Source organism: Candidozyma duobushaemuli (genome assembly GCF_002926085.2).
Source record: "Candidozyma duobushaemuli strain B09383 chromosome Unknown A_B09383, whole genome shotgun sequence".
NCBI classification, from domain to species: Eukaryota; Fungi; Ascomycota; class Pichiomycetes; order Serinales; family Metschnikowiaceae; genus Candidozyma; species Candidozyma duobushaemuli.
Window position 1 is genome coordinate 390,847 of NW_020289901.1, and position 26,661 is coordinate 417,507.

Consider the following 26,661-nt stretch of genomic DNA (forward strand, 5'->3'; position numbering starts at 1 on the left):
AGTGAGGTCGCGCGAATGGTTCACCTGCACCGCACCACATCGCGTATCGCATCAATTCTCAGTTTTTAGCTCACACTGCACCGATCCTTTCGAAAGGGAAGTTCAATCAAGAGGCCCAAAAGCTTCTCCCTGTACTTGTGGTCATATTTGGCGAATAGAAAATTGCATATCTGTAAACTCACTGCAAGCTCATCTCTGATCCCCTAGATTCAGTCGCAGGCTTCAAGATCATCATGGACCAGCCTTCCTTCAGAGATGAGTTGATACGTGATATCGAGAAGAGTCACTTGGAACCAGGCTCGTCAGAGCTTCAGTCAAGTGTTCTCATGAGATGTATGAAGTTTCTTCAGCTGGATATCACTGAGAATGAGTGTGATCTCTTCTCACTGCCTACCATTCAACCTATTGCCGGGCATGCCCTCATAATGTTCTCCTTTCCGGGTAAGACAAACTCCGTTGTTGAAAACAGATTGGCTCGCAGTATAATCTCTAGTCAGGAAAATGCTAGAGGCTTCTACAAATGCTTGTCAGAGTTAAGGTATCGCTTTGTCGTTTTGCGTCACATTCCGGTTGCTCAAGTCAACCAATTCCTCAGCATCATCAACAAGTGGATTGCAAATCGACTCAAGCAAAAGGTTCAAGACGGTTTTGATGAAATGCTGGCTTTCGAATGCCTACAGAATCCCACAATCCTTAGGGACGACGCGGACTTATTGAAAGCAACAATTTCCTACTATACAAAGCCTGAGCTGAAGGCGCCAGACGTTTTGACTCCAGCTTCTATAATGTTCTTTGTGAGTGATGACCTGAGCGTACGCGATGTGGGCCAAAAGCTAATATCAGCCGCCGTAAATTCCGAATCAGATCCTCAGGTGGTCGATGAATTCCACTTCCAACTTTACCGTGTTCAGGATGCAAAGCACTATACTCCAGAGTTCTCGGAGCGCTTCTGGCTTATGGCTGTCCAATGTCTAAGCCCATTAGATGCCACACATATTGAGAGATTCGCCGTACCAAAGGACCTTGAACAGCTGAGTCAATTCACTCAAATCAGGCTTTTTCCTTTGGCTCGTGTCCTTCTAAACAACGTGCTCGCACAGATGGAGACAACTTTACCAATTCTTCTTCGACTTCTCACGATCCTTCTAAGAGCCTTCAAATTGGACTTCTACAAATTATCTGACGGGCTTCATTATAGAAACTTTACCGACGCAATTCTTCAAAGCCCTGTTCATTCTCGTCTTCTTCAGAAGGCAAAGGCATCCAATGACGCAAAAAGTTTGGTTGATCTCTCGTCTTGGGCAATTCCGTTTATCGAATCATTGGCCGGGGCTCAAAAATTAGCCGCCGCTGTGACATTATGCGATTACTTCGTCGTTCAAGATATTCAGTGCTTGAATCCTTGGAGACTCTTGCTGTTATCCTTCGACTCAACAACCTTGGCTCAATGTCGCAATGAACCCCTGGGTTTCTTGAGATTGAGCGATGCCCGAAAGATAGTGTCAAGACACGCTAAAAGCATCGTATCTACCGCCAAGAATCCGTCTGGAAGTTTTGCCTCTAGTGCTACAGAGTTAATCAAATTATCTCTCAGTTACGATATTATGTTCACCGCACACAATTCATTGCAATTGCAAAAGAAGGAAATCCCGACCTTATTAGATATCGATAGCTCACTTTGGGAGGCATTACTTGATACACCATTCAAACTGCAAGAGATGTTAAGTGCTCTCTTGCAATCTCTCAACGACGTCATTTCCATTATCATATTTAAGCCGAGAAAAAACGGCAGTCCCGACAAGGATCTAGAAGCCGCTATCAACATGCATAACAGAGATACAAGAAAGCTCTGCACTAATATTTCGGCGATCCTTGAGAAACTTGCACTTGCTGACCCTGAACTGATGCTGGCTGTTCTACAAAATGCAGCTTCGCTGATGGCGATGTGGAATTGCATTTTTTCGCCAGAAACCAATCAATCTGCATTAAACATTTTGTACCTGGTTTATGATGCTGAAGGGCGTTATGAGGCCATCTGTGGTCTTCTCAATTCATCGATTGAAAATAACTTAGCTGCCATTGTCGACTCTTTTGCAACAATTACGAGCATGAGAGCTTTCGAACCATGTCCGAAAGCAGTGAGAATCTTGATGGATGTGACCACTGCTCTTGCTGACCCTCTTTCAGGCATTTTAACAACGACATCTGAGAAGGCTCAGAACTGCGGTCAGCTTGTTCAGCTGCTTTGGGCTGGAAGCTGGCTGTTTTTAGTCATGATTTATCAGCTCACTCTAGTTTGGGCTACTATGTACCATCTATCTGACTTGGTGGAGTTTACCCGTGACGTGCTTGATGTGAGTCATTCACTTCTTGACTCCTTCAGACCTATACTAGACTTTTTAGACAATCCTGAGGTGAAAGGACCCTTGTTTGGAAAGTTTTTGAAAGCTTTCAATCATGTTATTGTGTGGTTGAGGCTTGGGGACTTATCGCTTTTGAACTCATGCGTCAACTTGGTTTTCAAAGGGTTCGATCTCGCAAAAGAGATGGGAGTTTCGGTTGACAAAGAGTTTTTGACTACATTCGTAAAGTATGGCGCCAAAGCGAAGAAGTTCAACAACAAACTTACGGAGCAACAAAGAGAAGATGTTCTTGCTAAAGCTAGCGAGTTTGATGAAGCTTTGGTACAATCAGTTGTTCAAGAAGCTCGTCAACAGCGTTCTGCCACAAAAGAGACAACTATCACCCGTCATCAGCCAGTGGAAAAAGGCGCCACATATGCATATCAATCTGCCAAACCTAAGCAGAGTAAGCAACTGTTACTTACAAGGTTTGGTGTTGTTTCGAAAGAGCCCCCGTCGCTCCAGCCCCTCCTAAACCTTTCAAGTCCAACAACTTAGAGGCAATCAGAAACGAACTCAAAAACAACAGAGCTCCACAAAAACCAGCGGCTGCTCCAGCTCCTCCAAGACCTGCTGGATTCAACTCGAAGCGTGCACCCGTTGTTGGTCGGTCTCTCAATGCTTTGAAGCACAAGGGGGCCGATTCTGATTCCTCCGAAGAAGATGATGATGACATTGATACGTCCGACCTATTTTTAGACTCGAAAAAGAAGTCAAAGATTACTGAGTTGGATATAAATGGTAATCCAGTGACAAAAATTGCACAGAATAAAAGAGCAAATCAAGAACGCAGAGAAGAAGAGCGGATGAGAATGCGTCTCAATGTGAACTTGAAGCCGCTTTACTCGATTATTTTGAAATGGAATTACAATTCGGATAGTGCATACCCAACTGAGGACCGTGACATTTATCAACCGATAAAAGACTCTTACACAGATGTAAAGGAGTATGTGAAACTCACGGAGCCTTTATTAATGCTTGAGTGTTGGCAGGGAATTCAATCTTCAAGGACAACAGGTCAAGAATTACCTGTTCAACTTTTGGTGGGTAGCCGTACAACATGCGATGGTTTTTTCGATGTGTATGCTTCGATTAAAAAGGCTGATCTTTCGACGAGGAAAATTGGTGAGACCGACTTAATGGTTTTGGGTTATGTCGCAGACAAGGGTATTGAGCATGCCAACGAAGTATCTCAGTACCTAAAACGTCCTGGAACTCAGACTTGCTTGGCTAAGGTCAGGAACATAAAGCATGCAAATTCTGATTATTGTGACATAACTCTTCGTGTCTACCCGCAAGGCTCCATGATGGGCCTTTTGACGCCAAAGACGGTGATTGTGGGAATGAAAGTAATGCAGATGATTACTGTCGAGAGAGAATTTTCATCCCTTAAGGGCTTGCCTTACTACGACTTGTGCGAGGAGATCTTAGCTGGTAAACCTTCAAAACCTGTGGAAATTTCTGACGATGATGCGAAGGCCATGGTAAGACAAAATAACGTCAACATTTCACAGGCCAAAGCTATCTTGGCTTCAGCCAAGGCTGAGGGTTTTTCTCTCATCCAGGGTCCTCCAGGTACTGGTAAGACGAAGACAATTCTAGGCATTGTTGGTCATTTCCTTTCAAGTACCCGTGCAGAGAATACAATTCGTATTCCCACTCCATCATCCTCGGTGTCTCGCAGTGCAACTCCAGAAGAGACACCCAAGGGTCCTAAAGTTCTTATTTGTGCGCCGAGTAACGCTGCTGTCGATGAATTGGTCGTTCGTCTTAGAGATGGTATTGTTGACTCGAAGGGAACATCTCTTAACCCGAAAATTGTTCGTTTGGGAAGGAGCGATGCTATCAATCAAGCGGTGAGAGACCTTAGTTTGGAGGAGCTCATCGAGCGACAACTTAGCGTTCGAACCACCGAAGCAAAAATCGACCCTGGTATCAGGAGCGAGCACACGAAGTGTATTGCAGAGCGTGACAAGATACGTGAAGAACTCAAGAGAGGTGATTTGAAAGATGAGAAAGTCATAGAACTTGAAACGAAATTGAGGGAAATCAACAAGAAACGATCGGAGCTCGGAAAGCGACTTGATGATCAGAGAGAAAACGCCTCCATTGCCTACAGAACACGAGAAATCGAGAGGCGTCAAATTCAAGCCAAGATTTTATCTGAAGCGCAAATAATTTGCTCAACTTTATCTGGTTCTGCGCATGACTTTTTGGCTAGTATGTCGATGAAGTTCGATCAGGTCATCATTGATGAGGCGTGCCAGTGTGTGGAGCTTTCTGCTATTATTCCTTTGAGATATGGGTGCAAGAAATGTATCATGGTGGGAGATCCAAATCAGCTTCCTCCTACAGTGTTATCGCAAAAGGCTGCCTCGTATAATTACGAAGAGAGTTTATTTGTGAGAATGCAGAGACAACATCCAAATTCTGTTTATTTGTTGGATGTTCAATACCGAATGCATCCTGATATTTCCAAATTCCCAAGTGCTCAGTTCTATAACTCGAAACTCACGGATGGCTCTGGTATGCTTCAGAAAAACAGCCGCCCATGGCATCACGAGTACCCTTTCACGCCCTACCGATTCTTTGACATTGTCAGTAGGCATCTGCAGAGTGAGAGGACGAAATCTTTTTTCAACTATTCAGAGGCACAAGTTGCGTTGGAATTAGTTCAAAAGTTGATGGACATTTTACCCACAAACCAGTTCAAGGGTAGAATCGGTATAATCTCGCCGTATAAGGAACAAATCAGAACTTTGAGGGATGTCTTCATAAAGAAGTACGGAAGTACTATCTTAGCTGAAATCGATTTCAACACTGTGGACGGTTTTCAAGGTCAGGAGAAGGAGATCATCATCATGTCGTGTGTAAGAGCTAGCGAGACCGGAAGCGTTGGTTTCTTGAGTGATGTGAGACGTATGAATGTTGCTCTCACTCGTGCTCGTACGACACTTTGGATCTTGGGTAATAAGTCGTCTTTGAGAAGAGATAAGGTATGGTCGAGACTTATAAGTGACGCGGAGTCACGTCAATGCATGACATCTGCAGAACCTGGCTTCCTAAAGAGAATCGAAGGTAATCCTGAGTTAGGTAAATCGAAGCCGTCGAAGTCGATCGCAGAACTGACCTCACCTTCGGTGATAGATACCAAAGTACCTGACGCACCGGAAAAGGTAGCAGATCGAACCGCTGTACCTAAGAGACGAGCAGAGAAGGATGATTCGCTGCCCTCTGACCCGGAACCACCTCACAAGAAAAAATCTCTGGCTGTTTTCCAAAATCAGCAGGCCAGCTCTACCAATCCATCGTTGCCAAAAAAGCCAAAGGTGAACAAAAGTGGCGTTTACATTCATAATAGTCATCTGAATACTGATACTGCAACTGCTCAAACGAAACAAAGTGTGCAACCTACTGCTTTGCCCAACGGAGGGAAGGAGCTGGTTGAACAAAAGCCTCCTAAGGCTGTTAACAGCGGCGTCTATGCCCACCAGCTGCATCCAGAGGAAATAATCGCAAGAAGTCAAGCGATGTATTTATTAGAAGACGAGGCAATTCAGGTCGCCCACCCAACTCTTATAGACCATAATCCCCCATTTAATGCATTTTATGGAAACTTATTCATTTTTAAGATTTTTAAGGGAATTTTCGTAAAGAGATTTGTTTCTCAGTAAATTCTGGCCATCGATATTTTCTTTAATGGTGTCTGCAATTGTGACAGCAGCAGGTTTGTATCCCTGATTCGTCATTTTGAACTTCAGCAAAGGTCTAGTGGGAGTTTCGAGGCTCAACATGTCTTCATCAACTGAGCTTTCAAGACTTGAAACCCGGCTCAAGTAACTTGCATCTCCCATCGACTTCAATGTTGAGGCAATTGCTTTTATCTCTCGGTGAACCAAAATACCGAGATACCGAAGCAGACCATCCGTGGTCTGTGTACTTGTTTGCTCCTCGTGCAATCTCTTAGTGGCTTCAAAACTAGAAATGAGTGTTTCTTTCACTTCCTTCGTCATTGGTGTTGAGTTTGATAAGATCTCTAGAAGCTTCTCCTCCTTCCCGCTCAAAGTCAATGCAATACTTCGCCAAGACTCACCATCATGATGAAGTTGCGCTGAAAGCTTTGAAGACACCACACTTAAATCCTCGAAAGCACCAATTCGATGCGATAGAAGTTCAACGATTGGGACCAAATCTATCATGTCTGTTATCGTATTCAGTTGATCGTCCACATTTTTGTGCTGCAATCTGGGTTGCTCTTGGGGTCTGAACATTGCTTCAATAATTGTTGAGACTCTTTCCTTAACCTTAGCTAGCTGCTCGTTACCCTTCTCATAACCTTTTTCGTAGGCTGTCTTTTCTGCAAAGTTGGGAAGTTCTTGCTCATTAACTTCAAAGGCTTGTGCACCCATGACGCTCGGCTGTGGCTTCGATTGAAGTTCTGGCTTTTTGATATCGGAAACACTATTACTTGCCTGTCTAGATGGATAAGTTGTCGCATCAGGCGGAGCCAGTTTTGGTTCAGGAGTCTTGTATCTGAATGCTGCCTCGACGGGATGTCGCCTCAAGAGTACCTGAAGGTCATTTTGTGGAAGGCCACTTGATAGTAAGAACCCTGTTATTACGCCTTCGCCCTGCTTTTCCAATTCTCGGAATAGGTTGACATACTTGGCTGATTTGCTCTCCAAAACCGAGCTTGCTTCGTCTATCTCATTTTCGACGGCGACCTTGTTTTCACGAAGTATCTTCAAACGATTCTCGAGCTCCTCAATCTCATTATCAATATCGTTTCGTTTTCTGAGGAGATCTGCCAACTTCACGCCAAAGTTATGACCATCACTTTTGATGGACTTCACACGGTTCAATATTTTGGATCTCTTCGAGTCCCACTTTTCGAGGTGTTGAAGGAAGCCTTTTAGCATCGTGCTTTCCTTGTTGTAGATTTCGTTCAATGCATAGTAATTCTCGGACATTTGAAGGAACCTGTCTCCGATAATCTCCCGTATTTGCTTGCAATCACTACCCTCAGACAAGAATTGTTTGTGAAGCAGCATGTCCCTTTTCATTTCTTTTTTCAAAGTCTCCAGCTTGTCCAGCAAGAATCTTAGAAGCAGCTCGAATTCTTGCCGTGTCTGCCAGCCACTCTCCGTATCATAGGACAGGAGATCATCGGCCCTGAAGACCGAAGGAGACATTGAGTCTCTCAAGGTACTCTCGTAGAGATTGCTTGTCAGTTGCGAACCAGATCTATCATCACCAGGCACCGTGCCATCCGTGGCATTCTTATCCAGGTACTCTGATGCATGAGGTATTTCTGTCTGGTTCTGAGTGAGGAAATCATTGGGGTCAAGACCGTCGTCTGAGGATTCTGGGACGGCACCGAGCAGTGATAGTGGTTTCGTATCAATTGCAACAGAGGCTAGGTTTATGGATTCGAAGTCCTCTGCATCATCGGACATGACGAAGTTAAGATTGATGGCAGGTTGTGTACCAAATGTTCCTATCGCGCTGCAATGCCCCACAGTTTGATAAGGCGTTGAACATGATTCCAAGATGGGAAACACGAGGAGAGAGTAAAGCGAATTGTTTCAGAATGACCATTTTTTCACAGAGCTACGGTTTTCGTTCCAGTCTATTCACAAAGTTATACAACACGTTCAAGATTTGTCTTTTGCAACCAAATTGCGAAATTCATGGAGACTCATGGAAGCCAAGGAGACTGATCGGAGAGCTCTTAAACTGGCGATGCAAATTTGCCACAAAAAGCACGCTTAGCTTTGAACGAATTCGCTGAGTTCTGAAGATTACTGACCTGCTAGAGAAATACACCACACTATGTCAGTTTTGATATATATTTCACGAAGATTGTCTCTGGTATATTGATGCTAAATATTATTCAAAGTCAATGCAGACGCCACAGAGGTCGAGTCGACCGCATTCTGAAACTCTTCAAAACTTAGACGACCATCTCCATCAGCGTCAGCTTCCAGAATCGTCTTATCCACAATCTGTTGTAGTTCTTCGTCTTGTAAATTCTTGCCCACCATCATCTTCATTACTATGAAAAGCTCGCCATTACCGATGTACCCATCTCTGTCGATATCGTATATCTTGAATGCAAAGCGAAGTTTATCAGCACGAGATGATTTACCACTGAAGGCTGAAAGGCCGGTAATAAATTCTTGAAAGTCGATGGTTCCATCGTGATCCTCATCGAAAACGTCCATCAACCGGCTTGAGAGGGGGTTTGATGAAATACCAGGTATGGCTAGAAACTCATTCTTGTCGATCGCTCCACTTCCATCGCTGTCAAGTTTCATGAACCGTTTTCTTAGTCTATCTATTTCCTCGCGATCAAAATTCGTGCCTTCCATGAAGGACTCTAGAAGTGTCGAAGATGCCAATCCCATATTGTGTTTTGTTGCAGTATCTGTCTATCTGTCGGTTAGGTCTAAATATACTTTTAGGAAACTTGGTGCACCCCATCCACCTTGACGTTGGCCTCTGTGCACAACCACCTAGATTTGACGAAGATACGAATCACTCATACTACATGCTATAACGTCCGAGCGATCTATTGCTATATTTATATAAGATCACAATTCATATGACCGCAGCTTGACCCTTACAACTTGGCATTGCCGACGTGGCTACCACCATCGATAGGCAACACGATACCGTTGATATAGTTCGATTGCTTGGCACACAAGAACATAACAGCGTTGATCAAGTCTTCCTTCTCACCAAGACGCTGTCTTGGGTTCGTTTCAATCATCATTTCGCCAGCCATGTCCAAGACGCCCTGAGACATCTTTGTGGGGAAGAATCCGGGAGCGAGAGAATTGACCGTGATGTTTCTTGGGCCCAAGTGAAGAGCCAAGTTTTTGCCCATGTGAGCGACACCAGACTTTGAAGCCAAGTATCCGTAGATACCAACTGGGTCAGATGCTATCAATGAAGCTACCGAAGACATGATAAGGATTCTGGATGGGTCCTTGGCAGAGGCACCTTTCTCGAGCAATGGGGTGAACAATTTGATGGTCTGGAAAACGGCAACCACGTTCAAGTCTAATACCTTCTTGATAGCCGACACAGGGTGGTCTTCCAATGGAGCACCCCAGGTGGCACCAGCGTTAGCGACAAGAATGTCAACTTGGGAGACCTTCTTGCTAGTCTCGTCAAAGAATCTTTGACAGTCCTGCTCATTGGCCAAGTCAGCAGCGATGGCTATCACTTCCACAGACTTTCCGTTGTCTTTAGCAATTTTTTCCAAGTATGCCTTCGACTCCTGACAAGCTTTCTCCTTTCTAGAGGTAATGACAACAGTTTTGATGCCATTGAGCACAAAAGCTTCGGCTGCGTAGAGACCCAAGCCTCTGGTACCACCAGTAACAACAGCAGTCTTTCCGTTCACGTCGTAGCTGTACATTATAGAGAAGATGAAGGTTCGTAACTATGAGCGCCTGGAATACTTATATAGTATGTCCGGCATGTACTGGCCTGTTCCCCACAGCTATCTCCTCGGGTGCGAATCGTGGATTAAGTCCGTAGGACTCACATGTGTCACTCCGAGATCTTAACTAACGGGGTTGCTTTCTGCAGGTGGCTTGGGCAGCACGTAGAATACCATTTGCAATCCAATTTTCCGTGGATTTGCCGCGACGAAGCACATCCTTTCCGGGTTGATCACGGAGATATCCTTGCCCGGAATCACCTGGTGAAGCATGTTGGTGTCTTTGGCTTGATCACTAATCGCCCAAATTTCAATGATCTCCTCATTTACAATGAAAAGTTGGTTGTCTTGGAATCCTGTAGCTCGCGGCTTGAAATCGAATCGGACCATTGTATTACGCGAGAGCTTCCCCAGTTTGTTCACAAAAATGGCACACTCACTGTAGACCAAAAGAAACTCCTTATTGTTATTGAGTTTAAACATGCCCATTGGCTTAGTTCCACTATGAGAAAGTGCTTTCCTGATTGCATCGCTTCCCTGCGGACCTTTCCGACTGTAGACATCAATCTTCTTATTCGAGCCCTCTGACAGAGGAAGCTCTGGCACAGTCCGTGGCTGTAGCCGTTGCAAATCCAAGACTTCAAATCCCCTTTGAGTGTGCACTGCAATTGTCGTGTTGAAAATGTTGAGTCCGTAACATTCGGCTTGAATGTAGAATCGCTTTATCAAGAAGAACGAATTAAAGACACCGTTGTTGTCCGTCTCCAACGTAAAGACCTTAAAATTAGTGACGCCGGCATTCTTCTTCTTCGCGATAAACAACGTTACAACACCTCGGTGGCGCCCAATTTCGTAGAATTGGATCTGGTCATTGGATAACATCGTTGACGAAAGAGTCTCCTTCCTTTCCAAATAGACATCAACAAATTTAGGGAGCAGATAGTATTTCAACTGTTTGTTTGCCAAGACGATAATGACATTGAAAGCTGGAAGAGCAGAAATCTTAGTCACATTATTGACATTGAGCATACGCTTCCAACGGTTCTTGAGATCTGAACAATAAAGACCAGTCGTCAAGCCAACCAAATGAAGACAGACTCCCTTGTACGTGAACAGCTCCGAGCACTTTACTCTGCCAGATACAAGATTGTCATGAGCGGCAGTTGCTGTCCATAGTTCGTTTCTAACACCCCTTTGTTTGAGAAGCAAGCCAGTCTCTTTCGAGAGTATTTGTAAGGGATCATTTGAAGGACAAATCGGCAACTTCAACATGCGGTCATTGTGATCGTATGCAAAAAAAGCACATTCCATTCCCTGCAAATCGTATGGAGACAACGGTTTCACTTTCTTCAAAAGATTGGAGCGGGCTTGAAGGATTCCTGTAAACCACTTCTTTCTTTCGCTCTCACTCGTAGCAAAAAATGTATAGGCCTGACTCTTGCCACGACCAGCGTAGCGAATTTTGAAAGGATAGGACGACTCGTCAGAGTCTATACTCTCGGGCTCTTTGTTGTTGTTATTCGTGCTTCCACTTATTGGAGTGGTAATAGTGGCAAGCGGTCCGGTTTCACGCTCACGATTTTCGAGAATGACGAAGTCGAGAGGAATTGGATTCTCAACAACTTTGTAGCTTGCAGAGCGAGGTCCTTTCGACTTCTCCGTGATAAGAATATAGTTATCGAGAACTATAACATGTACAGCATGAGTATTTATCTTTAAATCGCCTTTCCGATTAAGATTGCCACGAAAGAAAAATTTTCTCAGTTTGGACAGGAGATGCAAATTGGGCTGTATCACATTAGATTTCCATGTGAGTTGCTTCTCAATCCTTCTGAGTGCATGTATGTTATCGGCGTGTACTTTCATGGCATTGACTTTAGTTCCTAGCTTCTTGATGTCCTCAATAGCTTTCGTAAGCGCCTTGTACTCTTTCTCATGTACTTTGTATGTTTTGCGGATATCCGAAAGCTGCAAAGGAAGCTGTTGGTATCTTGAATTAAATGTGCTCAATAAAAGCATATTGCCGTTAACTTTGAGTTCCTGAACAGTTGGATTCAATCGAAGGCTCTCATCCCATGTTTTGAGAATGTCATTTTTGAGAATGTCCTCGATCATGGGAACCACACTCATGTACTGTAAAAGGCCATCTGTAGACGATTTGGACCAAGTGCTGTAGAACTTTGCTATGCTGGGGACATCCCTTATGATCCTTCCCTCGGCGAGAAGTAATTTGAGAAGTGGTTCCATGAGAACGCACTTGTGAACCTCGAGAAGATCTTTTGCCGGATTCATGATATCTTCTTTAAACTTTTTCACCGAAGTAACAATTGATGCCCCCGCGGCCGCAGTGGCAGTCTTGATGAAGTCCGGACCCACGATGTTAACGAAACATTCTGCTCTTTGAATGAACTTTTGTTCGAACTTGATTAAGTCAAACAAAAATGATTGGCGCTTCGTAGCAGATGGTTCAAGGTCCATATCTTCAGCTGCAAGCTGCCAATGACTTGCCCAATCAGCGCCTAATTCAATATCCTCGATCTTTGTTGTCTCCAATTTATGCTTCTGTTCGATCCATCTATTGATGTCACACTTAGACGAATAGCACGATAGAAGTTTATCACTCTTATCCTCTGTCTGGTGATCTTTATAGAAGCCATAGCAGTCTGTCAATTCCGGGAAGATCGAGTTGATCTCTGCATTCTCTTCAATTTTAATATTGATAGGATCACCTGGCTCTGAGTTAACTGCAGTAATCAAGCTAATAGCACCATTGTCAATAAGAGTTTCAAGCATGCGATTCACATTTCTGTTGATAATGTCGACTGGAAGACTTCTTTTATGGAATACCACGAGTTTGACGAGGGCTTTCTTCAACTCGTCATTTGAAATAGGAGAGTCATGAAGCCAACACTTGAGTTTGAGGCACCAGGCAAGAATGCTACTCAACGACCAAACCTGCTCACACACTGCAAAGTGCTGAGCATTCAATGACGAAGAAGAAAATGGTAGACGAGGAAGATCCAATGGTACTGGTGGAAGTGAGTCATGCTTCCTGGAAATTGTCACCGAACTGCGCTGTAGTTCACCAGCTTCCTCAAGCGGTGGAACACTTGTTATCACGTCACCCTGGCATAAATGGGTGTCGTTCGCATTCGGAAGTTCAGGAAGAATTGAATAATCGAATTTAGCTGAAGCGGGGGTATATTGCTCGGTCTCATCATAATGGTCAGATTGTTCCGCTTCAAGCAAACTCCAGCGGGGGATTCTTTCTTCTGGAGAGTCGTTGGCCTCGTCATAGCTTAGATCCTGATTGTAGGATGAATCATGTACCTGCCATGGCGGTCTTTCATTGTTCTTTGTGGGAGAAGGCGATCGGCTGTTATCGTAAAAGTAGCTCGATCTGGGTCTAGAAGGTGTTGTTGAGGATCTTGTTGGCGAACTCGACGGCAGATCGTAGAGACCGTAGCGAGACTCATGTAATGGAGACTTTCCCTCAATCGGCGGTGAGCTATGTGAAGCATTGTAATTAAGGGAGGGCGAATGAGCAGAAAAGTCCAATGTCGTAGGTGCGGAAGGCAGGAGATTGTTACCAACCAAAGTGGGAATTCGTAAAGGGCTATTAGTGCTTTGATCGTGGTAAGGATTGTAAAGACTTTGATTGTCGTCCAGTTCGAAAACTCCACTGTTATCTAGGGGGTATGGAGGAGAAGGCATGGGGTTGGGACCAGCAACCGATCCCTTAGGTCTAGGTGGGATATGTAACGATGCCATCTGTTCCTGCTCTTGCTTTATGTTTTCAGCGAAGCCATCAGAAACGAATGGCGACGAACCTCCATGCAGAAGGTTCATGAACTTCCTTCTTGGGTAGTTCTTGGACCTGGAGCTCAGGGACTGATCTGTGAATGTGGAATGGCTCGTTTGCGTATCTGGAGACGGCAGAAAGCCGTCGGTATAAGTTGAAGGGTTTGCTGACAAAGGTGACTCACCTTCATTATCTTGGAAGGTCTCGTTCGTTATAAAGCTATGATCCATGGGTAGTTGTTTCGGTCCCATCGGCCTAACGCTCTCGTACGAAAGCACAGAGTCCTCATTGACCTCAAAGGATTCATCCTCTTCTTGAGGTGTGGATATTATAGGGCGTGAAATGTCTCTGGGCGGTAGGGGAGGAGATTTCATGGATAATGGAGTCTCAAAATGTAGCAGGTTCATTGACTGTGGAGTACCCATAGGATTGGAAACCACCACGGGCGGGGGTGCCGGGTCCTCCATAGGAGGCGGTGGTCGCCTTCTTAGGGATTTCTTCGAAGGCGCTTGAGAAGCCATGGTAAAAGAACGAGTGGAGTTTGGTTACTCTTCAAAATGGCTGTGGTTGTTTCTTGCAGCACTCTGATGGGAGTCCAGTAGGTGAGTGGTCACGTGAGCGTAGGGAAAACTTAGCCACAACGGTACAAAGTTTAATCGGCTCCGTTAGTTATTTTATTTTGGTAAGGTGTTGTTTTGAGCGAAATTAAGTTTTTGATGTTTAACGGGTTTTTGTCAGGTTTACGCCATGCATGTTGATGCGACCCCGCGTAGCTACTAAACAAAACACCGAACAAAGGCGGCCGAAAACGGAAGGGAATTGGAAGAATTACTTGAAGGTAGACCTGCCGCTTTTGTTAAGAAAAGCAATTGTAAGGCGCCATGCATACATAGTTTACTTTAGACAGACATGAGTACTGTTATCTTTATATGAACTGAAACAATCGAGATCATCGTATAGTACAATCACAAGCTGCTTTTGCTAGCAAACGGATTTTGAATTATGTAACTGTATTGCTTATTCGCTACATCTTGGCCTTTAAGGCATCTTCAGAGAATAGAGCCATTGAAGTCAGGCTAGTCAATGAAGCCGTAAAAGCTTCAATTCCAATTAACCTAGAGACCTTTGATATTATAAATATTGTAAGGAAGGCAATCTACCCATTCGCCGAAATCGCAGCTTTTGTTTGTGTGTGTAGTCCATCGGCATCAACTCCACGATACATAGCGCGAAGCATCTATATAACGCGTATACCACCATGGCTTATTCAGAGACGATATCCCAGGCAATCGCCGAGGGTGCTAAACTCTATGCTATCAAGCAATACGATGAAGCTGCCACCAAGTATGCTGATGCTTGTGCCTCGTACAATGAGGAGCACGGCGAGGATGACGCTGACTTGCTTCTTTTGTATGGTAAGGCTCTCTTCCAAAGTGCTGTCACTAGATCAGGAATGCTAGGTGGTATTGGCGACAACGAAGAGGAACAAGAGGAGAAAGAAGAAGAGGAAAATGACGATGGCAATTTCCACTTTGAAGATGGAATTGCTCCTGAGGTGGATGATGACGAGAATGCTGAACCAGAGAAGGAGCAGGACAACGAAGAGAATGAAGAGAACCAAGAAGCACCTCAGGAGCAAGAAGAGGAGGCTGGTCCCGAGCAATCTGACTTTGAAGTTGCTTGGGAAATCCTTGAGCTCACCAGATCTCTTTTGGACAACAAGCTTAAAGAGGAGTCTGCGGAGGGACTTGAATCACCGTACTTGAAGGACGCCGACGAGACCCCATCCTCCTCATACGTTGCCACAATCAAAAAGCTTTCGGAGGTTTACGATCTCCTAGGTGAAGTCTCGTTGGAAGCAGAGAACTTCGCCCAGGCTGCAACCGACTTACAGAGTTGTCTTGAATTGCGTCAGAAGCTCTACTCCGCTGACAACGGATTGGTGTCTGAATGTCACTACAAACTCTCTTTGGCTCTTGAATTTAGCCTTGCGGATGATCTGAGAGCAAAAGCCACGGAACAAATGAAATATGCCATTGAAAGTGTCAAATTGAGAAACACGAAGGAAACGGACGAGGAGAAGAAGAAAGACAACGACAGCTTGTTGCGTGACATGGAGGAGAGATACAAGGAACTTAAGAAGAGCCCCAAAGCGGACCTACAGGCGCAGCAAATGGACATTATCAAGGGAATAATGGGAGAGGCCGTTAGTGGAGAGGGCAGTAGTGCCGCCAAGGCAGTGCAAGACCTCTCGAATATGGTGAAGAAGAAGCCAGCAGTCAATGACTTATCGTCAATGGTCAAAAAAAGAAAGGCCAAGCCAGATGAGTCTGAGTCGAAGAAGCCTAAGAAATAATTGTATAGTACGAGAGGTACCTCGCGCGAGACAATGTGTACCTCATCCTCATCGCGAAATATCAAGACCCACAACTTACTATGGCACCCCCAGTAAACGACAAGAAGATTAAGAACAGAAGAAGGAAGAAGAGAAGAACGGAAGACTTTTCCTCTGATTCAGACTCAGACTCCTCTTCAGATAACGAAAGTCCATCTGAGCCACAAAAAACAGAAGTTCCACAGCCTAAAGCAGACATTGACATCAACGATGTGGATATGGAGTCTGATGAAGAGACTCCCAAGACGGCAAACGAGCCACTTTCAAAAGAAGTACTGGAGAAAGTCCGGAGCATAAAATTCACCTCGTTAGAGAACCAGTCACTGGCCGAGGCACAGGAGACTCTCAAGAAAGACAAACAGCAAGTTGAAAACGAATACTTGGCACTCATGGCATCTTCATTTGCAAATGACATTGATGAACTTCGAAAGAAGCCTGACTTTACAGACAAATCGGTGGTGATGTTGGCCAAGACGCTACAATCTGGAAGCAACATGTTCGATGAGGACTCACTTGATGCATTGCTCAAGAAGTGAGTGAAAGTGTTGAACTGTCAGGTAAGGAATGGGAGGATAGACCTCTAGATGAGCAGCAATCAATGACCTTGGTTGGTATCCATGGTAGAAGCACAGCATATAGATGAATAGTCATGACTACGCAAGACTTTGAGCACGTAATTACACACTGACTCAGATACTGGAAACTACTTTAATGAACGATTAAGCAACAGTGTCCCCATGTAAAGCCGATTTTTGTGACACTGTCGTGACTCACGGTTTCGCAGCCATCGCAGTCAGGGCGGCCTGCAGAGTCAAGAGAGATCAGATATTTCACCACAGTTCTCCCGCTTCTCAAACCACTACATACTCCAGATGAAGAAAGGCTCGGCCATAGAGAAAACTATAGATACGGCTCTGGAGTCCACGGACGAGTTGCGTGCCTATGGGTTCTTCAAACGCTTCTCTGATAAGCTCGACTCGCTCGGAGTAGAAGCCCGAGGCATCGAGAGGATTCAGCCTTACGAGAGAGCGGTGAACAAGAGGAAGCAATTTATCACTGTGATGGGCCTTTGGCTCTCAGCTTGTGGAGGATTGTCGTCAATGTCGTCTTTCTACTTGGGTCCTTTGCTTTTCGGACTTGGGCTCAAGAATACCGCCATCACTGGTCTTGTGGGTATGACGGTTGGATGCCTCGTTGCTGCTTACTGCTCGTTGATGGGCCCTCGTTCTGGATGCAGACAGATGGTCAGTGCCCGTTTTTTGTTTGGGTGGTGGTCCGTCAAGCTCGTTTGTTTGGTCAGCATCATCGGTGTGATGGGTTGGTCGGTGGTGAACTGTGTGGTTGGGGGCCAGATCCTTTCATCCATGAGCGATGGCAAGGTTCCGCTTATAGCGGCAATTGTCATTATTGCATGTGTATCGCTTTTGGTCTCGATCGGTGGTATCCACTATTTGCTTCGTGTGGAGGCATTGCTCAGTTTACCAGTGAACTTTGCGTTTCTCATGCTTTATGTGGTTTCTTCCCAGAAGTACGAATACCTCCTGAATGCAGATGCTCCACATGTGGATGCGGCTACTGTCAAGGGTAACATGTTTTCTTTCTTTTCGTTGTGCTTCTCCATCACCAGCACCTGGGGCTCGATTGCATCCGACTACTACATTCTCTTCCCTGAAGATACCCCAGACGTGCAGATTTTTGCCCTTACATTTTTTGGCATCTGGGTGCCCACGACGTTTGTGGGAACCGTGGCCATTCTTATTGGAAATGTCGCCTTGACCTACGGTCCATGGGCTGAAGCTTACGAGACGATGGGAATGGGCGGACTACTCAATGAGGCATTCAAGGCGTGGGGCGGAGGCGGGAAATTTCTCCTTGTGCTTATCTTCCTTTCCCTTATCTCCAACAACATCCTCAACACCTACTCTGCTGCATTTGGTGTCCAGCTTATTGGCATCCCATTGGCCAAGGTGCCTCGGTGGATGTGGGCCATTGTGCTCACGGCTATTTACCTTGTGTGTGCCATTGTGGGCCGTAACAAGTTTAGTGATATCTTGGGCAACTTCTTGCCGATGGTGGGTTACTGGATCTCGATGTACTTTGTGATGCTTCTTGAGGAAAACACCATTTTTCGCAGCCAATACTTCCACCGCCTCTACACCAAGGAGAACGAAGTGGAAGAAGGCACGTCGGCGCTCTACAAGAAAAGACGCCAATTTTACAATTTCGCCATTTGGAACGATTACGAGCGACTCACCAGAGGCCTTGCAGCCACGGCAGCTTTTGTGTGTGGTGCCGCTGGAGCCGCAGTGGGCATGTCGCAGGCCTACTGGATAGGGCCGTTGGCGCGGAAAGTTGGAGGTGAAGAAGGTGGTGACATAGCAATGTGGCTTTGTATGGCGTTCAGCGGCACGGTGTATCCGTTTGCCCGGTACTGGGAACTCAAAAAGTTCGGGCGTTAAAAAAAAAAGAATGGATTACGAGGTTGGTGCATTTATCAATTGAGGAGTGTGTTCACGAGGGTCGTAATGCGAGGAGCGACGGAACCGCTGCGAAACGGTTCGAAGGTTCAAGCCGCTTGAAAAAAAAAAAGCCGCTCCCGCACGGATCGCCATACACACACAACCGGACTGAGACGGCTTCCGAACGGACGAGACGGAAGACAATATCAATGGATCTGGTTACGAGGCTGGCCGGAATATCTTCCTACTATGGCACCCGTTTGGTCACAATGACTTCTCCACCGTTCCCTTGTGCGGTTGCAGCCAACAAGGCATGTACTTGCGGCGCCTGTGCACACCGGCTGAGTCATAGACAGGCTTATTTATGGCTGCAACATATAAGATCTCCGTCTCCGCCTGTCGCTGACATCTCAACCCATGCCTCAAGAAGATGACGGGGACAGGCCCATGAGTAAACCGCAGGATCCAATTTGGACCATCTTGCCCTCTTACTACATGTACCACTCGACTTTCACGGGTGAGCTGGACCCCCGCAGTACACGGAAGACCCAGAGTATCCTGAGTCAGACGGCGCCAGTCGGGTGGTTTCTTCCCATCTCTCCAGTGAGATCCACACTGAACCAACAACTGTTTCTCAGATGAGCAGAAGCCGCGACGTGGCGCTGTTGTCGCTGGGCGAGGGCAGTTTCATTGTCGCTGATGAGTCCAGCAGCTCTTGGAGAGAGACCATTTTGGATAACTACGCACACTTACGTAACTTGACCGACAGTAATAATGAAATGACCCAGGCAGTTCAATTGTCCGTGCACTTCACCAAGGACGTCGGTGAGCGTGGCGTTAAGCCTGAGATCATTGACCCATCCTTATACGAGTATAAGCAGGGCGACTATTTGAACGGCTTCATTTACTTCAAGAATGAAGGATCGCAGCCCATCCCCTTCGACATGTTCTATGTGAATTTCGATGGTAACTTTATTGTCTCAGATGCTAAAAATGTAAAGGGACGGCCAGTGAAGATCAGACGTTTCTTAGAGATGTACGATTTTGCCGCCTCATGGAATCCAGCTTCTGTGAACCGATTGTTTTCTGAAAAAGAAGATACCAACTATCGCGAGCAGCTTGTTGATCCCCTTGACGGCTCCCACTTGGCCATTGGACCTGAAAAATTGCTCCACCCTGGTATTCTTTACAAGAGATTCTTCACATTTAAGATTCCCACCAGGCTATTAGACTCGGAGTGTAACGACCACAATCTTCCCGGACACACCGAGCTCCCACCTACGTTGGGTCTCTGCCCAGCTGAAAAGAATCAGTGGAAAGAGAATGACGACAAGATCAATGACTTCTCTTTTATTGATACCTCGATCAGTCACGGCTTATGGGCAAGATTCATTGGTAAAGCGTCCAAGTATGATGCCATTCAGACCGACTCCAAGGGATTCAAATTGATAAACGCCTCCGGTGATGAGTTCGTCATTTTGAAGGAAGCGGGTTCATTTATTCGTATCTTACAGGAGACGAAAATCCCCAGTGATAGGGAAAAGGAAACTAGTAATGAGATTACCAGAGTCATGTACAACAGCTTCGTTAGTCAAATCAAGGAGCGGATAGCTGTGGGCAATGAATTGTGCAAAGTCATTCAACATTTGGACAACGGCAATACTGCGGTTGACTTATCCCATGCAATTGCAGCGGAAGAAGCCGTTCGGAAGGAAACTAATGACGACTCGACAAAGCTGAGACAGCTCTTTTCAAGAACATCATCTTCCCGTGACGTCAAAGTCGACTCTACTGTCCCCAAAAATTATAGTGTCGTGATACCCTTCCGTAAAAAGCCTCTCTTTGGCAGGCCCAAAGAGCAGGGTTCGATTTTGCTCACTACTCCCAAAATCGACTATCTCCTCAGTTATATTTCCCCAAAGCGATTCCGTACCAGAGGTCCAATTGATCCTTCGTCTTGGAAGTTGGAGGTTCCTCTTGAACTTACTTATACTCCGTGTGGAATCTCAGATGACCCCAGCATGAAGGCCCCAGAGATTCTATCTGTCTTTGGTGAGTTGATCGTATTCACTCTCAAATCAAACAACCGACCAATTCCCATCGAGTTAAACCACGAGTTTCTTTTCAAAAATGTTTCCAAGACAGATAGTGGTCAGCAATCTTATGATGACTTCACTCATATTGTGAAGCGGCCTATGCAGCAGTATGCAACTGAATTGTACCACTTGTTCAAGACTTTAGGAACCGACAATTTCAGAGTGCAGAAGTCCATGGTTGAAGATCTTGCAGCTATGTCAAGAGTTGATGAAAAGTACAATAGGCTAGTTCTTAATGAGCTAGAAACCGTGGATGAATCTGGTAAGAGTATTTTTGGTAAGGAGGGCAATAAGACTCCTTGGCAGAAGCAAGAAAATGGAGTGTTTAAGAGAACCTTGTCCCTCAAAATTGATGTCACAAAGGCTCAGAAGATGCTGGTGGATAATCACCTGCTCTCCAAAGAATATAAGGCATACGATGAGTTCACTTTGGTTCCGTCATTTCAAACTTGCCTCATGTCCAGGCTATACTACTTCCGTTTCGTCATTCGCTTTACCGGGAACCAATGTATGGAATTTAAGGTCCCAGTAACAATTGCCAAGGCTGCAACTTAATAACTTAATTCTCGACCTATATATATGAAAGCCTATTTATTTAGTTTCTAATATGCGTAGAAGCCAATTCATCGGCAAGGGCATCGACATTCTTGTCCTTGTCCTCGATGCTGACACCTGCCAACTCCTTCTCAAGTTGATCCAAGTTGGCGTCATCACCCTCTTGGGCGACTGGATCCTCATCATCATCATCATCATCCTCTTCGTCCTCGCTGTCTGGTTCTTCCAAATCGTCCAACTCATCAAGCTCACCGTTACCTCTGCTTTCAAAAATGGCTGTGATGGCGTCAGCATGCTCGGAGTCCTCTTCGAATCTGTTTCCGTTTAATTCCAACAATTTCAAGTTGGGCAACTTCTCATCGACAGCCTTGACAAGTTTCTCCAAGGCGTCACCCTCCAACTCATTGTATTGCAATTTCAACTTCTCGAAAGCTGGTCTCTTCTCGCCTTCAAGAAGTCTTTCGACCAACAAGAGAGAGCCCTTTGGCTTCAACAAACAGTCGTTCAAGTTCAACTCGACCAACTCAGGCCAAGCCTTGAGGGCTGTAACCAAGCCGACAGCAGCGGAAGTAGTAATGGTGTTGTCCTGCAAATCAAGGATCTTCAATTTGGAGTTGTAAGACAAACCCTGTAAGAGAAGTTTCGAAATACCAGCAGGTCTGATACCGTTCTGGTACAATCTGACGGCCTCTAAGTCCTTGTGGGCTCTCAACCCAATGGCCAAGTAGTTAACTGAGCCGTTCTCCAAACGGTTTCTGCCACAAACAAAAGTCTTCAAGCAGTTCTTACCCTGCTTCTTCTTTTCCTGGGCCAACTTGTACAAAGACTTACCGATTCTGGCACCAGCAAATGGGCCCATACCATTGTTAGACAAGATCAAATGCTCAATAGAGACGGCCTTTGCCAACCAGGCCTCAATGGGCTCGATCGCTTGTAAACCAAATGCATTATCGGAAAGGTTGATGGTGGTCAAGTTGGGGCACTCCAACAAAGCGTTTAGCAAGTGGTCCAACGACTGGGGAATCTCAGTATTCAATCTGCCCGTGTACAAGTCGGAGAAGTCAATCTCCTCGATGGTCAGGCTGTGCTTCAAGATGGCCTTAGCCAAGGCTTCGGATGCATCGATACCAATCGTGTTACCGGAGAAGTCGATCTTGACAACGTTCTTCTGAACGTCCAAGTCGCCCAAGTAGGACTCAATACTTTTTGCAGTATCAAGCTTAAGCTGCTTGCCAGCTAACGAAAAGGTGTTCTCAGCGGTGACTGGTGTGGGACTCATGGTGCTTTTGAAGGTTGTGGAAACTACAAGATGTGATGGCCTGCAGGTACCAGTCCTGGGTCAGACCAGGCTCTTCAGACAACAGCCTAAAATGCAATTCAATTTAATTTTGATAAGTATATACTACAAGTGTCAGAGATTTATTGGGGTGGTTGGTTACTTGCAATAGGGAGTATTTGGGATTCTGTCGCAACGTGCCGTCAAGTGAGTCGACCGAAGAAAATCTGAACAAGCAAAGAATAATACTTTTGATTCCTTTGTTCGAAGTTTTAACCGTGAAGTAAAAATCAGCGTAATTGTACAAATCGGCCACTTCGGTTGGCGTACTGGTTTGCCGAGGACTAATTCATCCGGGATGACGCTGTGGGTGCAAATGAGGCCATCTCGTCTGTGCACGGATGACAGTTAAAGCATCAAGCTGCACTGTGATTCGTATTGCATCTCTACAAAGTCAGATTAGTACCCCGCCTTTTAACGTCAAAAAGTTCCTCGGCTCTGCTTTCTTCATAACCTTAACTATACACCGATCTTCATTCAACTGTTCTAACTGCCGATCGCCGACATTTGACAGAATCACATATCCACGCACAAAAGGAGAAAGGTGCACAAAACCAAGCGAGCGAAAAAGCCTGATCGGCCATCGGCCCAATCGCCTGTCAAATGCTATCCCCGATTGTTTCTTCCTAATCTCCATCACTATTGTTCTTGCGATCCGACATTCCCAATGGCTGCGAAGATTCAGATGCGGTTCTAAGGTGCGGTCCAGAAGGCTGAAACCAGAGGTATCTCGGCTTACCCCACAAATCTTAAACGATCGAACGATGAACTACTCAGCTATCTTAAAATATTGAATAATCTTGCAGGAGCCGCTTTCACGGATACCCCAGATCACGCCATATGTACGGATGGGTGACAGAGAGCGCTGCTTGGGTGGTGACAGTCACGTGACTTTTCGCTCTCTTTTTCAGCGAGCAACAACTTTTCCCTTCTATCCATCAGCTACAACAAAATGGTCAGAAAATCCGCCCCATCCCTGTACGAGCAGATCAAGCAATCGCCCTTCTTCAAGATCGGCCTCCACGCTACCGCGTTTGCCGCCGGCGTGTGGTTCATCCAGCTGCCCTTGATGGACGTGTTGGTTCCTCAGATCTAACCCATGTACATAGTTAATGAAACCACAGTATGGAAAAAAAATCGGACCACGTAGACCCTTCTGCCCGAGTGGCATGATCAGATAGAGTTTTGGAGCGGAGAAGTTAAGAGAAAATTGGCACTGAATAGGAAAAAGAATATTACCGGGAAATTGAAGATGTACAATGGACGTGGTTAATGGGCTCGGAAAAGCAGCCAAATCACTTTGGTTAACGCCGTTGAGGGGTGCGGAGGAAATGGAAGAGAAAAAATAATAAAGTCAGCCTGACAGGAAAGTTGGCGGGAAAAGTATGCCAAAAACGCTCAAAGCGAAAAATGAGGTAATCCAGACCGATTAGGGAGACAGGACGGTTCACAATCCTCTGACTTTTTCCGTACACCGTACTGGTCCTCGGTCCAGTGACCCTCGGATCTAGCGATACTCGCTTCTCCACAAACCTGCACCCGCTCGGTACCCCGGCAAATATATAAGGAGCGGCATGCGTCGTTATTTTTTTCAACCAACCATAAACTAATCAAAAATGGCTGACACTGATAACCAGGTTTCCGGGTTCGTGGACTCGACCCCGCCCCCAACCCAAAGGCCTTGCTCGCTGCTGAGAGAGCCCAGGGCCAGTTCGACCCTAACAAGATGCACATCTTTTTGGAGGAGACCGCCGCCAAGTCTCGCTTGTTTAAGAGACTTGTCCAGTCCTTCGACAGAGACGCTGTTTTGCTGACCTCCGGTAAGTACTACGACTTGACCAAGGAGCAGCAGAGAGAGGATACTGCTACCAGAATCGCTCGTTTGGCTCAGTACATTGAAATTGAGGACGAACAGAGCTGGCAAACGAGAAACTCTCTTTTGTCCGTGCTCGACCCCCAGACCGGTACCCGTATCGGTGTTAACTTGGGTTTGTTCTTGGGCTGTATCCGTGGTAATGGTACCTTTGAGCAGTTGAAGTACTGGAGCAACCAAAGAGAGATTGGTACCTTGAAGGGCGCTTACGGTTGTTTCGGTATGACCGAGTTGGCTCACGGCTCCAACGTTGCTGGTTTGGAGACTACTGCCACCTTCGACAAGGAGACTGACGAGTTCATCATCAACACCCCCCACATTGGTGCCACCAAGTGGTGGATCGGTGGTGCTGCTCACTCCGCTTCTCACTGTTCCGTTTACGCCAGATTGATTGTTGACGGTAAGGACTACGGTGTGAAGACTTTTGTCGTCCCATTGAGAGATGCCGACCACAACGTCATGCCAGGAGTCACTGTCGGTGACATTGGTGCCAAGATGGGCAGAGACGGTATTGACAACGGCTGGATCCAGTTCTCCTCTGTCAGAATCCCAAGATTCTTCATGTTGCAGAAGTTCTGTAAGGTCTCCCGTGGGGGTGCGGTCGACTTGCCTCCATTGGAGCAGTTGGCTTACTCCGCTTTGCTTGGTGGTAGAGTTTCCATGGTGATGGATTCCTTCAGATGGACTGCTCGTTTCGCCACCATTGCCCTCAGATTCGCCATTGGTAGAAGACAATTCAAGTCTGCCTCGCAGGGCGATGGCACCGAGACTCAGTTGCTTAACTACCCATTGCACCAGAGAAGATTGATTCCTTTCTTGGCTCAAGCCTACGTTTTCAGTGCCGGTTCTTGGAAGTTGGAGCACACCATCAAGAAGACCTTGGACGACTTGGACGCTGCCGTGGCCGCTGGCGACATGGGCAAGGTCATGAAGTCTGTCACTGAGATGAAGTCTTTGTTCATTGACTCCGCTGCCTTGAAGTCTACTTCCACCTGGTTGACTGCCGACGCCATTGACCAGTGCAGACAGGCCTGTGGTGGTCTTGGTTACTCCTCTTACAACGGTTTCGGTAAAGGTTACGCCGACTGGGTTGTCCAATGTACCTGGGAGGGTGACAACTCTATCTTGGCCATGTCCGTTGGTAAGCCATTGATCAGATCTGCCGTTGAGGTGTTGAAGGACGGCAAGAAGCAGAAGGGTGCTGTTGCATTCTTGAACGACGCCAAGCAGTGGGCTAACGATAAGCTCGTTTTCAACAGCGCTGAGGAGTTGCTCGACCCACAGAACACCTTGAAGGCTATCCAGGTTTTGATGACCAGAGTTGCTCTCAACGGTGCTGAGGTCTTGAAGGAGAACAACGGCAACTTCGATGCTGTTGGCGCCCCATCCTTGGTTCTCTCTAAGTTGCACGCTCACTACTACCACTTGAATGAGTTCTACAGAAGAATCGAGGCCAACGAGCACAAGGAGTTGAACTCTCACTTGGTCTTGTTGGGTAAGTTGCATGCTGCCAGCTTCGTCGTTGAGAAGTTCGGTGGTGACTTCTTGGGTAACAACATTGTCCCACCAGCTGTTCTTAACGAGGTTGTGAACAAGAAGATCCCAGAGTTGTGCAAGCAGATCAGACCAAACGTGGTTGCTTACACCGACTCCTTCATGTACTCTGACACCTTCATTAACGCTCCAATTGCTCGCTACGACGGTAACATCTACGAGAACTACTTCGACACTGTCAAGAAGAGCAACCCACCAGAGAACACCAAGGCTCCATACAGTGCTGCTTTCGAAGCTTTCTTGGGCAGATCGTCTCTCGACGTTAGAGACGGTGGTGACAAGAGCGCTGCTACCGCTGCTCTCTTGTCAAAGTAATTCACTTCGGCAGTATATGAATTCATGTAACGACGTATCCTTTTATTGTAGCGACGATACAGATTTACCGTGATGGATGCATCTGATCGACACGTCAAGTAGGTTCCGTGGAATAATGCCAGGGTAAGAAGAGCCGGACACAAAAGCATGGGATGCCTTCAAAGCGCATTTTCCACTATGCATTGGTTTTCAGGGGCGATCACAAAAAGTGGGATGCCACGGGATTTTCAGAGGAGATAGAACGAAGGGCGAACAATGAAGGCTTATAATGAGGAATAGGTATTATTCACCGCTTCTGGCTAGCATTACGAGAGGTGAAGTTGGACAGAATTAGACTGAAAAATTGTACGTCCGGGCCCCCCCTAGATTAATCACAGAGCAAATTGAATTCTATGAATACAACCATTTCTATGAATAAATCGAG

The 26,661-nt window shown here is 46.0% G+C and overlaps 11 protein-coding genes across 11 annotated transcripts; 6 read left to right on the forward strand and 5 right to left on the reverse strand. All coding sequences in view use genetic code 12, as the record gives it.

Moving 5' to 3' along the window:
- Positions 1-233: 233 nt before the first annotated feature.
- SEN1 (putative DNA/RNA helicase) lies at positions 234-5,915 on the forward strand (the record flags this gene model as incomplete). Its single annotated transcript, XM_025478761.1, has 3 exons — positions 234-2,808; positions 2,868-5,881; positions 5,907-5,915. 3 exons carry the CDS (start codon positions 234-236, stop codon positions 5,913-5,915), a joined length of 5,598 nt encoding a protein of 1,865 aa, XP_025338234.1.
- Positions 5,916-6,019: 104 nt separating this feature from the next.
- CXQ87_000179 (uncharacterized protein) lies at positions 6,020-7,858 on the reverse strand (the record flags this gene model as incomplete). The annotated part of the gene is made up of 1 exon (XM_025478762.1): positions 6,020-7,858. One exon carries the CDS (start codon positions 7,856-7,858, stop codon positions 6,020-6,022), a length of 1,839 nt encoding a protein of 612 aa, XP_025338235.1.
- A 426-nt stretch (positions 7,859-8,284) lies between these two features.
- CNB1 (calcineurin regulatory subunit B) lies at positions 8,285-8,809 on the reverse strand (the record flags this gene model as incomplete). Its single annotated transcript, XM_025478763.1, has 1 exon — positions 8,285-8,809. One exon carries the CDS (start codon positions 8,807-8,809, stop codon positions 8,285-8,287), a length of 525 nt encoding a protein of 174 aa, XP_025338236.1.
- A 215-nt stretch (positions 8,810-9,024) lies between these two features.
- On the reverse strand, positions 9,025-9,828 carry CXQ87_000181 (uncharacterized protein; the record flags this gene model as incomplete). Its single annotated transcript, XM_025478764.1, has 1 exon — positions 9,025-9,828. The coding sequence occupies one exon, from the start codon at positions 9,826-9,828 to the stop codon at positions 9,025-9,027; it is 804 nt and encodes a 267-aa protein (XP_025338237.1).
- A 147-nt stretch (positions 9,829-9,975) lies between these two features.
- On the reverse strand, positions 9,976-14,175 carry TUS1 (Rho family guanine nucleotide exchange factor; the record flags this gene model as incomplete). The annotated part of the gene is made up of 1 exon (XM_025478765.1): positions 9,976-14,175. One exon carries the CDS (start codon positions 14,173-14,175, stop codon positions 9,976-9,978), a length of 4,200 nt encoding a protein of 1,399 aa, XP_025338238.1.
- A 737-nt stretch (positions 14,176-14,912) lies between these two features.
- CXQ87_000183 (uncharacterized protein) lies at positions 14,913-16,010 on the forward strand (the record flags this gene model as incomplete). Its single annotated transcript, XM_025478766.1, has 1 exon — positions 14,913-16,010. One exon carries the CDS (start codon positions 14,913-14,915, stop codon positions 16,008-16,010), a length of 1,098 nt encoding a protein of 365 aa, XP_025338239.1.
- Positions 16,011-16,090: 80 nt separating this feature from the next.
- Positions 16,091-16,585, forward strand: CXQ87_000184 (uncharacterized protein; the record flags this gene model as incomplete). Its single annotated transcript, XM_025478767.1, has 1 exon — positions 16,091-16,585. One exon carries the CDS (start codon positions 16,091-16,093, stop codon positions 16,583-16,585), a length of 495 nt encoding a protein of 164 aa, XP_025338240.1.
- A 336-nt stretch (positions 16,586-16,921) lies between these two features.
- FCY23 (Fcy23p) lies at positions 16,922-18,508 on the forward strand (the record flags this gene model as incomplete). Its single annotated transcript, XM_025478768.1, has 1 exon — positions 16,922-18,508. One exon carries the CDS (start codon positions 16,922-16,924, stop codon positions 18,506-18,508), a length of 1,587 nt encoding a protein of 528 aa, XP_025338241.1.
- A 417-nt stretch (positions 18,509-18,925) lies between these two features.
- Positions 18,926-21,159, forward strand: BUL1 (Bul1p; the record flags this gene model as incomplete). Its single annotated transcript, XM_025478769.1, has 2 exons — positions 18,926-19,025; positions 19,055-21,159. The coding sequence occupies 2 exons, from the start codon at positions 18,926-18,928 to the stop codon at positions 21,157-21,159; spliced, it is 2,205 nt and encodes a 734-aa protein (XP_025338242.1).
- A 40-nt stretch (positions 21,160-21,199) lies between these two features.
- RNA1 (GTPase-activating protein) lies at positions 21,200-22,438 on the reverse strand (the record flags this gene model as incomplete). Its single annotated transcript, XM_025478770.1, has 1 exon — positions 21,200-22,438. The coding sequence occupies one exon, from the start codon at positions 22,436-22,438 to the stop codon at positions 21,200-21,202; it is 1,239 nt and encodes a 412-aa protein (XP_025338243.1).
- Positions 22,439-23,447: 1,009 nt separating this feature from the next.
- CXQ87_000188 (uncharacterized protein) lies at positions 23,448-26,237 on the forward strand (the record flags this gene model as incomplete). Its single annotated transcript, XM_025478771.1, has 2 exons — positions 23,448-23,576; positions 24,174-26,237. The coding sequence occupies 2 exons, from the start codon at positions 23,448-23,450 to the stop codon at positions 26,235-26,237; spliced, it is 2,193 nt and encodes a 730-aa protein (XP_025338244.1).
- Positions 26,238-26,661: the final 424 nt, after the last annotated feature.